Here is a 14,540-nt window from a genome sequence, read left to right as displayed (position 1 = left end):
AGAAATCCCGATACATGAAAAATATTTGATGAGCCAATACGATCAATATTTTTGATTGAAATTCATCTGAAAAGACGTATTTTACTTTGTTGAAAGTTCAGTTCTAGACTGAATATGTGGACAGTAGCGACCATTCATGGAACAAACTCCTTCACGAGTCATGTTTTCATTTGTTAATTCATAAAAACAAAAAAGATAATTATCGACTCCATTGGAATCGTAAACTGGGTGATAGCTCAAAACCAAGATCTCGTCATCATGAATGTATCGGTTGCAGATGCTGTCCCTGAATATAGTCGATTGGTACAAAAGCGATGCAAAGGGTTAATTGCCATGCAACTATAAGCATTCAGATTGGATTTTCTGCAATAAATGGATCGTGATTATAATCGGTCGTCTGATAACAATTACAATTACATTACACTTTTGTATTTTTACCATTTTTGCATCCGTGAATGAAAAATCCGATTTGTCAATCTCTATCAAAAGACGTCCACTTTTTAATTTTCGATGAATGACGTTTCGTTCATTAGATTTCATTCATCATCATATACTTTACTATTTCCAATATTTGTTATAAAAAGACAGTAATGAAAATTTTCAGATTCATGATGCAAATTAAAAGTCAAATGTTTACTAAGAAAAATTACATTCAGTTGATTGGTTAAATACATATGTTACGAGGTAACTAACTCGAGAAGAGGTTTAATCAAAATAGGTGTTTATTAACTGACTATTAAACAATGATTTTCAACTGTATATATACATTGGTAATGTAAGGGGGAGAAGAGTATGGAAGAAGGGGTTTATGATGAGGTAATAAGGGAGAATTAAGTAATCTCGTAACATATGCCCTTTCGATTTTTGAACGTCTCGTTCAAATTACTAAATTACTGGTCCAGGACCCTCGATGTTGATGTTTAAGGTTTGACCCAGGGTCACTGTCATATCTTTAGGTAGGGCAACTAAATAAGTTGGTCGATGTTTGATATCAGCTTGTCGGACAAGCATATTGTTGGTAAGTTCACGATGCTTGATGTGTATTATTTGACCAACTTGACAACCAAAATCTCGTTCAATTCGTGATCTTAAGTCACGTCCTGAGTAATCCAAAGCAACCCTATGATAAGTCTTGGTACGTTCACCAAATCGAACGGTAATATCAGCACCACTGCCATATGTATGGAGGACTTGAACAGAATTTGAAATTGCTTTAACCTTAGCAGTTGCTGGAGTTGATGAAGCTTCGCTTGGCCCTGGGCCCTGTCGCGACAGCATAGCTTTTAGCTGAGCTATTTCATCTTTCAAATTTTGGACAAACTGTCTACACTCATGATCATTGTTTTTCCTGGTTCGACAATTTGAACACCAAATCCTTGGATTGTAATTGCAGCTTGACTGATGATTCCTCAAGCGTGAAAAAGCTAATGTTTCATCACAATCTTCATAACTACAATCAACCAAGAGATTGTCAAGGACATCTTGTCTTTCTCGATCAATCCTTCTAATATCAGGAAAACCATGTCGAGTAGTCATTGACCGACCACAATTCTGTGGACATGTTAGGAAATTAACCCAGTCAGCGTTGAATACGGCAACATACTTATTAAAACATCCATCACAGAAGACTGCTGAACAAGGTGGTTGGTTGGCCCTGGGCCCAAAAACACCATGAAACTCGCCATGAGTCACAGGTTCAAATGGTACATGGAGACACAATAGGCAAACAAAGTCACTAACTTGAGTGCGGTCAACAAAGTTCGAGTCATCATAGACGATATTAGGATCGACAAAAGGTTGAAAATCCATCTCCAGCACAAGTTCAAAGTAAGCTTTTTTTTGAATACAAGTAAAATTGATGTCACTGATTAGAAAGCTAATTAACAAATGACCATCAAAGTTAATTAATTTGATAAGGGTCGTTGACCAAGAAGTTAGCCTCTGAGGCGCCAAGCTCAAACTAATGATTACTGTGTTATACAATAATCTACGCAGTAATTGTCAAATGTTACGACTATTATAAGGTTTTAAACGTTCAACATGTACAACTTGAGTTCTTGCTGGTCCTTTCAAGTTAATCAACTCAACATTTACTGGTCCTTTGCGTTTGATAATCCGATATGGTCCCTTAAATGGTTTATTCCACTTCTTCGAACTACCTTTCTTCAATCGTGGTTGGGCTAAACTTACTAAATCGCCAACTTTGAAGTTATCGTCTACTCTAGATCGATCGAAACGTTGTTTAGCTTTGCTTTGAGTTCTAATAATTTGCTCACGAGCCCAATTACGAGCGACTCTGAGTCGATTGAATGGACTGGACTCAATAGTCTCTCTCAATATAGGTGCAGCACCAACTCGACGTTCTAACGGGAGACTTGGTTCGAAACCATGGACAAGATAAAATGGTGGGAATCCAGTTGTCGCATGCGTAGAAGTATTGTATGCAAACAAAAGTTCATCAACATATTTTTCCCAACTTTCCGGATTATTTTCAGCAAATATAGATAGACCAACACCTAATACGGAATTGAAGCGTTCTGTTTGGCCATCGGCTCTTGGATGATAGGCAGAGGTAGGAGTATGAGTAATGTTCATACTTTTGAGGTATTCCTGGAATTCCTCTGACATCAAATTTTTACCACGATCAGTGATTAGCTTCTTAGGTGTTCCAAACCGTAATACCATGCCATGATGAAAAGCTTCTTTTACATTTGTACTTGTAGCATCAGTTATTGGTATTGCCATTGCAAATTTAGTCAATTGGTCATTAACCACTACCAAATAATTATAACCAGATTCAGATTTAGGTAAACTCAAGAGATCCATTGAAACAGTTTCGAAGGGATTACTGGCAATCTCCTGGAGTTGCATTTTACCACGAGCCTGGCTCAAATATGGTTTACGCATTTGACATGAATGACACGATACACAATATTTCTTGACTTCCTCGTCCATTTTAGGCCACCAAACTCTTGCTTTAAGACGGGATAGAGTTTTCGCATAACCCAAATGTCCACCAGAAGGAAGATCATGAGATTCTTCAAGTATTTTAGCTACCATGGATTTTGGTAAAACAGGCAATAATTTACTTTGACAATTACGATACAAAATATTGTCAACCAGAGTAAATTTCTTTGACGTTCTTTTCATTGCTCTTCTTGATAATTGTTCTGAATTAAGAAGTGAAACGATTCTTTTACAGAATTCATCTTCTTGTTGATTGATTGAAAGTAATGAATCATCAGATTCATCAATGGAACATATTTGGATCAGATCCAAGTCATCAGAGTCAGACTGATTAGTTTCCAATGGATTTCTCGATAAGCAATCTGCATCCTTATGTAATTGACCACTCTTATACTTGACATCGAAATCAAATGATTGAAGTTTCAATGCCCACCTAGCTAAACGAGCAGTAGGATCCTTTATACTTTTAAACCAACAAAGTCCACAATGATCCGTAACAACAACGAACTTTCGACCATACAGGTAATGACGTAACTTAGTAATAGCCCAAACTATTGCTAAACATTCCTGTTCTGTGACACCATAATTCTTCTCAGCTGGGTTCAGTGTCCTGCTTATGAAGATTAATGGTTTCAAAACACCATCTTGCTTCTGAAGCAAACAAGCACCAAGACCTTTTTGAGAGGCGTCAGTCCTCAATTCCAATTCACCTTCATCCATGATAGAGGATAAAACTGGAGGTGAAGTCAAAGCATTTTTGAGGTCATCGAATGACTCTTGCTGTTCTTGACTCCAAACAAATGGAACATCCTTTTTCAAAAGATGATTGAGAGGATAAGCTCTCTTTGAAAAACCATTGATAAATCTACGGTAAGTTGTGGCCAGGCCCAAAAATTGTCTAATCTCATGAACATTTGAAGGAGGTTTCATCAATGAGATAGAAGCGGTTTTATTAGGGTCTGGTCTGATACCAGTATCATCAATCTGATGTCCTAAATAAGCAATACGATTGGTAGAGAAAGTACATTTGTGTCGACGAAGTTTAACATTATGTTCTTTCAAGCGGTCCAGGACCAAACGAAGTCTCGTATCGTGTTCAGCTTGTGATTTCCCAAACACAATGATATCATCAAAATAAACATAGCAATCAACATAGTTCAAACCACCAAGAATAGCATTGATAGCACGAACAGCAGTTGCAGGTGCATTCTTCAATCCAAAAGGCATTCTTACAAATTCGTACAACCCCTGGGGTACGATGAAAGCGGTTTTACATTGGTCACTAGGATCCATCCTAATGTGCCAATACATAGCAGCAATATCAAGTGTTGAGAACACTTTACTTCCTTCTAATAGGTCGAGGCCATCTTCAATCCGAGGAATCGGATACTTGTCGGAGACAGTAATGTCATTTAACTTCCGGTAGTCCACACAAAATCTTTTACCACCGTCCTTCTTATCAACTAAAGTAATAGGACAAGCCCAAGGACTTTCCGAGGGAACAACAATGCCAGCATTAAGCATCGAATCAAGATGCTCTTGAACAATATTTCTGTTCTTAACAGATACTTGATAGGGTTTCTGGTAGATTGGAGGATGATCTCCAGTATTCACCTTGTGATAAACATTTTCAATTAACCCAACATCACTTTGATCATTAGCAAAAGCTTCTGGATAATCTTTCAGTATTTCAACTGAAGATACTTCAATTCTGCTCCTGGAGCTCGGTTTGGATGCGATGCGATAAACAGCAGTTTTATTAACATAATCCAATAATAAACCATGATCCTGATTGAAATCATTACCAAGTAAAGCTTGCTGGTTACCAGGTAATACGCAAATATCAATAGTATCATCAAGGTCATCACCTTTAATGTGAACTGTGGCCTTGCCAACTGGTTTAACTGTCCTACTATCAGCGACAGATACTGACGAACCAAGCCATGGTTCAATTTTAATTTGATTATCTTTACAAATCTTTTCACTAAGAACACTAACATCAGCAGCTGAATCAACTTTAAAGGTTATTGGTTTGTCATTGACCAATAACGTCACCTTTGGTTTAAAACTGTTAATATTACAGTTACTAACAGCGGAAGCGGAAATATTGCCACTCCTCTGTCTTTTAACCTGTTCAGCATTTTGCTTGATACGGTTAGTATCTTTGGGATTTTTACAGGATCTAACACCATGACCTTTACCCATGCAATTGTAACATATAAGATCATGTGACGGCGTCCTGGGACTCTCTTGTCTTTGAGAAGTTGATGGACCAGGTCCATGGGAATAAGAATTAGAGACTCCTGGAGTCCTATTCTTAACGGTTCCCTTAAAATTAGAACGTGAAACAAATTTCTGACTACTCAGATCTTGTACAATTTCTTCCAATTTGTCCATGGTACGACCATGAGTACGCAGATAAGAGAGAACAGTTAACTTATAAATTTCTCTCATACCTTGAGTGATGTAACCAATCACCTTTGCTTCATCCATTGAAGAGTCATATTCTTTAAGCATAGACAGCATTGAGTACACATAGCTTTTCAAGCTCTCTTCCGGTTTCTGAAACCTTCCACTAATATTGTGTAACAATCGAGATCTTTCCTCTTCATTAATAAAAACAGCGCAGAATTTCTTCCTGAAATCAGGCCAGTTTAGTCCTTGACTAGTTCCAACAATGCGAGACCAAAACCATTCTGAGGCCATGCCTTCAAAACACCATCCAACACCATGAAGAAATTCATCACCAGATAAACCATTAAGTGTACAGGTTTGCTCATATCTACGAAGCCAACCTGAAGCTTCACTTTCTTTACCAGAGAATTTCGGTGGTGGACCATTTTTGAAGAAGGTCTTTCGACCGTTGCCTTGACCAAGGGTCTGATTATTCGGCATGAAACTAGTATTGAACATTGATGAATCTCCTGGAGGTTCACTTATTTGAACTGGTGAAGGTTCACTTGTTGAAGCTCCTGGAGCACTAGATATCTTCTCATTAATCAAATTAGTCATTTGACTAGTAGCTTGAGTAATACTGGTCTGGAAGATATTAGTCATCTGAGCGTTATTTGTCTGGATGAGATCAGCCATTATTTTCATCATATCAGTTTTAGCTGCTTCACTTAATTCCATTATAACACCTTTTTGTTTCCGCTTCTCGGTTACCAACTGAACAAAATTGAATCCTTTTGATGTAGACCTTGTCTCAACACTAGAACTGGTACCTTTGGTTAAAGATTTCTTTTCTCCTTTACCCGCTATTTTGGCGAATGTTAAAGATGTAACAATTCGTTGAGCCCAGGGCTAAAGACTATTGACCAAGTCAATTTGAGAAACACTTAAGAAATTAACACAAAAGTAAAACACAGTAGACACTACAATCAATCCAGGATTGCGAGAGGTACCGAGATTTGTTACGAGGTAACTAACTCGAGAAGAGGTTTAATCAAAATAGGTGTTTATTAACTGACTATTAAACAATGATTTTCAACTGTATATATACATTGGTAATGTAAGGGGGAGAAGAGTATGGAAGAAGGGGTTTATGATGAGGTAATAAGGGAGAATTAAGTAATCTCGTAACACATATATTTAGCCTCGAGTTCTAGATCACATTTAATATGCAAATATTGTTATTGTTAAAATAATATTGTTATAAATATTGTTAATATAATCCGCAACCTTCTTCAGGGACATCATTTTCTTCTTAATAGCGTATAAACCATACTTAAATGTTTAGATCTATAATGTTCATAAGAAAGTCCATAATCGAGATCAAAGCGCTCACCATCACGAAAATGCAGACTTAAGATATCATGTTGTCTAGGGTATCGCCTAAGTTTATCAGGAGCAAAGCTATGAAAAAGGTTGAGAAGCGAGTAATTAATATACATTTATGATGAATGATTAAATAGTGAAATGTAACATTACGCATTTTGGTTGATAAACCAGAATCGGTACCGAACAGGATCGATAGGAGAAGGCCAATAGATGTAACTTTGATCAATGTAAGCACGCGTTGTGTATCTCATGGTACTTGGTACTCCTGTTATTGATTCCAACTATGAATGCATAGATAATGATGAGTTATTGTTCAAAGATGAAATACGAGACTTTACTTACCTGTTCAAATAATTGTTGATGTTGGTGTTTGGGTTCATATCTTTCATCATTCCGATCAATAACTATCTCATGGTATTCATTTAAATGCTTCACTTTGAATTTAACTGAGTAAAATGGATGGAAAAGAATGAATTATCTTGAAATCATAAATAGATGAAACTTACTTTTATCAGAATTGTTATTTTGTTCTCCCATTTCAACAAGTATCGATATTGGCAAACACTGAAAACGCGGAAAAGAGTTTAATTTGGACTCTAAGCTTAAGTAAAGCAGACAAAAAATCAAAAAAGTCGTAAAATGCCAATTAATGACAGTAACTTGGTTTAGCTTATCCCGAATAAGTTATTCGTACTATTCGCTGGGCAGCTTATTGAAAAAATTTTTCTTAGCCCGTCCTTGATTGGGACCATTGACAAGTTTACTGTCATTATCTTGTATTTCACTGTACACCAATGTCGTTTTTTCAATCAATATCATCGATGATTTATGGGAATCCCAAATTTTCTTATTTTATCTTTTGTTCATTTTATTGAAATAATAAAAGGAAACGAACCCAACCAAGATTTGAATTTTGAAAGTTTGTTCTGGTTTAATGACTATCATCAATGCCCATGATGGAATCAATGACAGTTTTCAGTTTTTTTCATAAATCAATAGAAAAGATTCACCCCTCGACTTATTAAAGCAGCTTTAGCAACAAGACAGACAAAACGGTCAAAATCAATTGTTATGTTTATTTTACTAAAAGGACTTTCTAAGATACGAGTCTAATGCTTTTATTAATATTTTCAATACCAATCCAGTAATCTATTGCTTTGATAAACAAGGTACCTCAGTTTCATTGAAGGATTATTACAAAGATCAATATAAGATTGAAATAAAGGATTTTAATCAACTTCTCTTTTTGGTTGAGCCAACTGAGAAACAATATCTTGGAGACTTGAAAGAGATATTGTCCGCGTACCCGAGCTGTTTATATGAATTTCTATTACAGAAGACTATGAAGAATGATATGGATTACAAAAAATCGGTGCTACTAATAAATTTTTGTGGGTAGAAAATGATCGAAAATTAATTTATTTCAAAAATGATAAGTATGGCTAGAATGGTTCATATCGTTGTGCCTAAACAACATAAAGAGCGATACATTGCTATTATTTTTACTGTGATCAGTTTCGTTTATCTCGAGTTGCAACTCTTAAAGTTTTGAATAAACGACAGCTGTCAATTGCTACTAAACTTGTGCTTCAAATGTCCATCAAAATGGATGTTTGGTTTTAATACTTATTAGACACATCTAAAAGAGATGGTACTATTAAAGCTTTTGTTTGTAGCACAAACGCAAAATCAAAATCGTAGTTTTCTCAATCTTCTTGTCTATGACATTCGGATTGTTATTAATATTTATTTACCGTTTTCTCAATTCATTGTTTTACCCGAGCGTATTGTTATCTATTGCGATGGTGTTTCAGAAGGACAAACTATCTTTATTTATGAAACCGAACTCATCAAAATATTGTCTTTTCTTCGTGAACATGATGGTCTCAAAGATGCTGTAGTTTCATTCACAATTGTTAAGCGAGTTACAAACATTACTTTTATAACCTAATTTTTCAGAGAAAAGTTCTAAACTTATGTTCATTTTTTGATTATTTTGTCTTTTTTCTATTTTGTTGAAATAATATTATATAATATAATATAATAAAAGGAACCGAATCAATGGTGCCTGTAAGTCTAACTGTCGCTATTCAATTTTGAAAAATTAATCCAAAACATTACTCGTCATACGTACCTTACATTGGCTTTGGAAATGGCTTTTCAACCCTAACTCCAATATTGTAAAATGCCGATTAACTCTTAAGATTAAGACCACTTAAGTGGACAAAATTTATCTAAGTTTCTCACAATATTAACAAGTAACATGTGCTAACAATCAAAACAGATAAAATGTGATCTAATCATCTTTCAACAGTTTAATGGGTTTCAGTTCTTCATCAACTAATATTGTTGAAATGTGAGCTTTGTCTTCAAATTGGAATATGTAATACCCCGCAATAATTCCACATGTATTATAATAGGTCTGTGAGTGGCTTCAAAACTGAATTTCACTCCCTTTCCATTCTCAATTAAACTTTTTCTAATTTCTTCATTCAACATTTCTCTTGAATTGTGTACAATCTCTATTCCAGGGCCGTGTCATTTTGGTTGAAACTTGTATCTATCAATGCAAACATTACTTTTTATAGCCTAATATTTCGGAAAAAGATCTGCCTATTTTTCGAGATATACAGCCACAAAATTTAACCTGCTTGTTTGAACACCTCGTATCAATAGATTCATATTAATATATGTAAAACAGTTTACTTAGATTCACAGTTTAATCTGCCACTTCGATTGATAATTAAAGAGTTGGAACTCAAGGAAAAGGCCATCGGCAGAGTAATAAATGTAAGAAACTGAAAAGGTCTAATCCTGAGCTTTTATCACTTTGATGAAATTCATTTTGGGACGGAAAAAACCTTTCTTGCGCAAAGGTGAATTTCGCCTTTGCGTTGAGTTGAATTCTTTGGTGGTTTGTGAAATTGATTTCATTAGTTTTATAAAAAAGTTTATCTGATGGAAAATCTTTGAAAAAATTGAGCTTCAAGTTTAACCTGATCTCCATGCACAGTTGATGGACAATATTTCTTGACCAGACTCTTTAATCGACATTCATCGGTTTCATATGTTTTCCTAATCTAACAAACCATCAACCTTAGTACGAAAAAAGTTTTTATCCCAAAGTCAATAGATTGAATTAAAGATTCTACGTTTTTTTCAACGCTGTTTACGCGTATTTCTCAATAGCCCGAGTTCAGATTATTGTATATTTTTCGTGATTCGTTCAATTATGTCTTTCATGTTATTTAGAAATTTTCTTTAGAATCCTTTCAGTTTGGCACTTGGTCCTTTCAATTTTCGCGCAATAAGCTCATTGTTTTGACTTTAAAGTAGATTGTGTAATGTAAGTTATTCGAGTTCAACTTATCTATTTCAAGCAAATAATTGTGTTATTGCAGGTATCGAGTGAAAAACTTCAAATGGAAAATAAAACCTATCAGAATTTTAATTCTGTTCAGGTATTTTAACATGTATCAATATGAATATGTGTCTGAGCTGGGAAACAATAAACAATAACTTTCAAATATTATAATATTTCCAATATCTACGATTTTTAAATCCATCAATGAATGAGCACATCTCTCAATCGATATCATCAAAATGTCCACTTTTGTCAGTATATCAATATATATAATATATATACGTAATATCAATATCTGAATTAGTTATTAGAATTCTAATTAGAAAAGCTTAATTAGCTTTTCTTTGTGAACATGAAACTCAGTTTATTGATTAAAATTGAAACAAGGCTACCATACGGGTTTAACCTCGAGTTCTTAGATATTGATTATCTTGCCGTGCATGACCAGTCTCTGCAAGTCTCCACCTATGATGAAAATCACAAACTGGATATAAATATTGTTTAACATTGAACTCTCTGAAAATCTTGTAAGCTTCCGCTAAATTTTCCGATTCAAATAGTGGCTGGACAAGCTGAGTAATTTTAGCATTCAATTTATCATTATTAACGAGATCTTTCAACCTTTTAAAGTAACTTTCAGTGCATTTAGATTGACATACACCTACACCACAGCTTTCTTCAGGGACGTCGATTTCTTCTACCAAGTAATAACATATACTTAAACGCTTGGAAATACGATGCGCGTAAGAAACACCATACTGGAGATAAAAACGCTGACCATCACGAATATTTAAACTGAAGATATCTTGATGTTGATAGTATTCCATTTGTGAATTAGGAGCGAAGCTATGGAAAAAGTTGAGAAGCGATTAATAAATATACATCTTATGCTAAATGACATCAATTAGTGAGATGTTGTATTACGCTTTTTGGTTGTTAAAAATCCCCCAGATATACCGAACAGTATTATCTACGGAAGAAAGATCGTAGATTCTAAGTATATACACCGTAGTTGTATATCTACTTGGTACTCCAGTAATTGATTCCAGCTATAAATGTAAAGATAGTGATGAGTTATTGTTCAAATATGAAATGTCAAACTTTATTTACCTGTTCGAATATTTGTTGGTAATGGTCTTTGTATTCATATCTGGCATTATTCGCATCAATAACTATCTCATGGTATTCATTCAAATGCTTCAATTTGAAAGTAACTAAATAAAATGACAGGAAAAAGTGAATTATCTTGAAATCATAAATAAAATGAAACTTACTTTTATCAGAATGGTGATTCTGTTCTTCCATTTTAACAAGTATTTATACTGGCAAAACCTCAACACTCAGAGAAGCGTTTAGTTTCAACTTAAAGCTTAAAAAACTGACAAAAATTCAAAAAAGTTTGGGCTTGAAAGATGGTTGGGCGAAAACAAGTGTCGAACTGAGTCAAAGCGCTCTTTTCAAATGAAAATATTCCATTTTGTGCAATGGCTTTTCAAACTTAACTTGTGCTAACAATTAAAACTGATAAAATGTGATCTGACCATTTCAACAGTTTAATGGGTTTCAGTTCTTCATCAACTAATATTGTTGAAATGTGAGCTTTGTCTTCAAATCGGAATATGTAATAGTTCAATATTAGAAACAAAAAGTTTTTATTTCCGAAGTAGATTCATTGCTGTTTGATTATTAAGAGTAAAATCATAAGAAATCCTTGGATCAAGTTATTTTAAGATTATTAAACAAATAGGTTAATAATTTAATGTGACGAGAAGATATTTCAAAGTGATGATCAACAATCAATAATTAATAAAAGGCATCGACATAAAGGAAAATTAAATTAAAATTTTGGTCTAATCTTGAACTTTTATCACTTTAATAAAATTCATTTATGGAAGAAAAAAGCCTTTCATTAAGCAAAGGTTCGAGTTGATTGTTAATTACTATTTGTTGGTTGTAAAATTGATTTCATTTGTTTAATGTTGTTAGAGAAAATTTTCTCTTATGGAAAATCTTTGACAAAATTGAGTTCCAAGTTTAACCTGATCTCTTTGCATAGTTGATGATCTGAACTCGGAAACAGTAAAGATTAACTTTCAAATAAGTAAAATTTATAAATTCATGAATGAATAATCAGTGATCACATTTTGCGATTGATATCTATTGCCATGGTGTTTCAGAAGGACAATAATTGTCTCTACATGATGATCTCAAAGATACTGAAGTTTAACCAGTGAAACCAGGTTCAAATGAGCTTGTAAAGAATTCTATCATGGTTACTATCAACGATTAAGTTGCAACGCGAGCGATACAAGCGATATAGCGATAGTTTATTTTCCTATTTTATCTTTTGTTTTATTTTGTTGGAGCATTGCACGAAACGAATCCAACCGGTATTAGGTAGTATTCGGTTCCTCAACGCAGTGAATACCGAGTTGCGAATCACACTAAAAATTCGGATTTATCCAACTTTAATGAATATTTTTGAGCCATGGTAAAGTTTAAACTCTCAACTCAGTTTATTGAGTAAAATTGAAACAAGGCTCATTCACCACAGGTAGATACCAGACGGGTTTAACCTCGAGTTCTTGGATAAAGATCAATTTGGTGTGCATGACCATTCACTGCAAGTTGGCGCCTATAACCCTCATCACAAGATGGATATAAATATTGTTTAATATTGAAATCTCTGAAAATCCTGTAAACTTCCGCTGAATTTCCCGATTCAAATAGTGGCTGGACAAGCTGAGTAATTTTAGCATTCATTTCATCATTACTAACGAGATCTTTCAACCTTCTAAAGTAACTTTCAGTGCATTGATATTGACATACACCTCCAACGCAACCTTCTTCAGGAACGTCTCTTTCTTCCACTAGCTTATAACACATACTTATACGCTTGGAAATTTGATGCTCATAACAAACACCATATTGAAGATAAAAACGCTGACCATCACGGGTATTTACACTGAAGATATCTTGGATGTGTGCTGTGAACATAAGATGTGGATAGTATTCCATTAGTGACTCAGGAACCATGCTAAGAAAAAATTGAGAAGCAATTAATTAATATACATCGCATGATAATTGATATCAATTAGTGAAATGTTGTATTACGCTTCTGAGTTGACGAAAATCCCCCACACAATCCGACCATTATTATTAAGGGGGGAAGGAGTTTCGTTCTTAATTATAAGCATCTTAGCTGCATATCTACTTGGTACTCCAGTTATTGATTCCAGCTATAAATGTATAGATAATGATGAGTTATTGCTCAAAGATGAAATGCAGAGCTTTACCTGTTCAAATAATTGTTGGTGTTTGTATTCATTTCTGTCATCATTTGGATCAATGACTATCTCATGGTATTTATTCAAATGCTTCAATTTGAAAGTAACTGAATAAAATGAAAGGTAAAGAGTGAATTATCTTGAAGTGATAAAAAAATGAAACTTACTTTTATCAGAATTGTTATTAATTTCTGCCATTTCAACAAGTAATGTTATCAAATTGTGTCTGAACTGCGAAACACTGAACACTGTCTAGTTTGAACTGAAAGTTTAAGTAAAACTGACAAAAATTCAAAAAAGTTTGGACTTGAAAAAGAAGCAGATTATTGGACGAAAACAAGTGTCGACCTGAGATAAAGCGCACTTTTCAAACAAATATGAATACACTATATTCTGCGAAATGGCTTTTCAGCCTTAACTTCAAGATTAACAAGTAATTTTGCTAGCAATATAAACTGATAAAATGTGATCTGATCATCTTTCAACATGTTAATGGGTTTCAGTTCTTCATCCGCTAATATTGTTGAAATGTGAGCCTTGTCTGCAAATTGAAATATTTAGCTTAATACAGTACTTTAACGCATAAGTTGCATTTTGATAAGCGCCGTCTACTGAATTACCAATGGTATACTTAAGCATCTTACTTATAGTAGACGGCGCTTATCAAAATGCAACTTATGCGTGAAAGTACTGTATTAGAAACAAAAAGTTTTTTATTCCCGAAGTATTAATAGATTCATTGCTGTTTTATTATTAAGAGTAAAATCATAAGAAATCCTTGGATCAAGTGATTTCTAGATTATTCAAAAAATAAGTTTATAATTTAATGTGACGAAGAAGACACTTGAAGATGTATTTCCAAAGCGATGATCAACAATCAATAATTAATCAAAGGCACCGACATAAAGTAAAATTGAATCGAAATTCATTTCGTAAATGAAAAGCAGAGTTTACTGAAAAAAAGCAAAAGCTGCTCATTCATTGGAATTATCAATAGACTCATATATAATATGTAAAACAGCTTACTTGGATTTACAGTTTAATCTGTCACTTCGAGCGATAATTTAAGAGTTTTGATTCAATGAAAAGGCCATCGGCAGACTAACAAATGTAAGAAATTGGAAAGGTCTAATTTTGCGCTT

The 14,540-nt window shown here is 34.1% G+C and overlaps 1 protein-coding gene across 1 annotated transcript; it reads right to left on the bottom strand.

Annotated features, from left to right (window-relative positions):
* Positions 1-12,550: 12,550 nt before the first annotated feature.
* LOC107365413 (uncharacterized) lies at positions 12,551-13,745 on the bottom strand. The gene is made up of 4 exons (XM_089266786.1): positions 13,566-13,745; positions 13,408-13,505; positions 13,226-13,350; positions 12,551-13,148 (listed from the first exon to the last, which is right to left on the bottom strand). The coding sequence occupies exons 1-4, from the start codon at positions 13,594-13,596 to the stop codon at positions 12,683-12,685; spliced, it is 720 nt and encodes a 239-aa protein (XP_089122912.1). The 5' UTR covers positions 13,597-13,745; the 3' UTR covers positions 12,551-12,682.
* Between the last annotated feature and the right edge of the window lie 795 nt (positions 13,746-14,540).

This window comes from Tetranychus urticae, chromosome 1, assembly GCF_039701765.1.
Source record: "Tetranychus urticae isolate SD_2017Ah chromosome 1, NJAU_TeUrti_SD_1.0, whole genome shotgun sequence".
Lineage (NCBI taxonomy): Eukaryota > Metazoa > Arthropoda > Arachnida > Trombidiformes > Tetranychidae > Tetranychus > Tetranychus urticae.
The sequence above is the reverse complement of the archived record's forward strand: the minus strand, read 5'-3'. Positions and strand labels throughout refer to the sequence as shown.

Coding starts and splice junctions, on each gene's coding strand:
- LOC107365413 (XM_089266786.1), bottom strand. CDS start 13,596: ATGGCAGAAATTAATAACAATTCTGATAAAA. Junction 13,506..13,565: donor TAATAACAATTCTGATAAAA/GTAAGTTTCATT, acceptor CATTTTATTCAG/TTACTTTCAAATTGAAGCAT. Junction 13,351..13,407: donor ACCAACAATTATTTGAACAG/GTAAAGCTCTGC, acceptor ATACATTTATAG/CTGGAATCAATAACTGGAGT.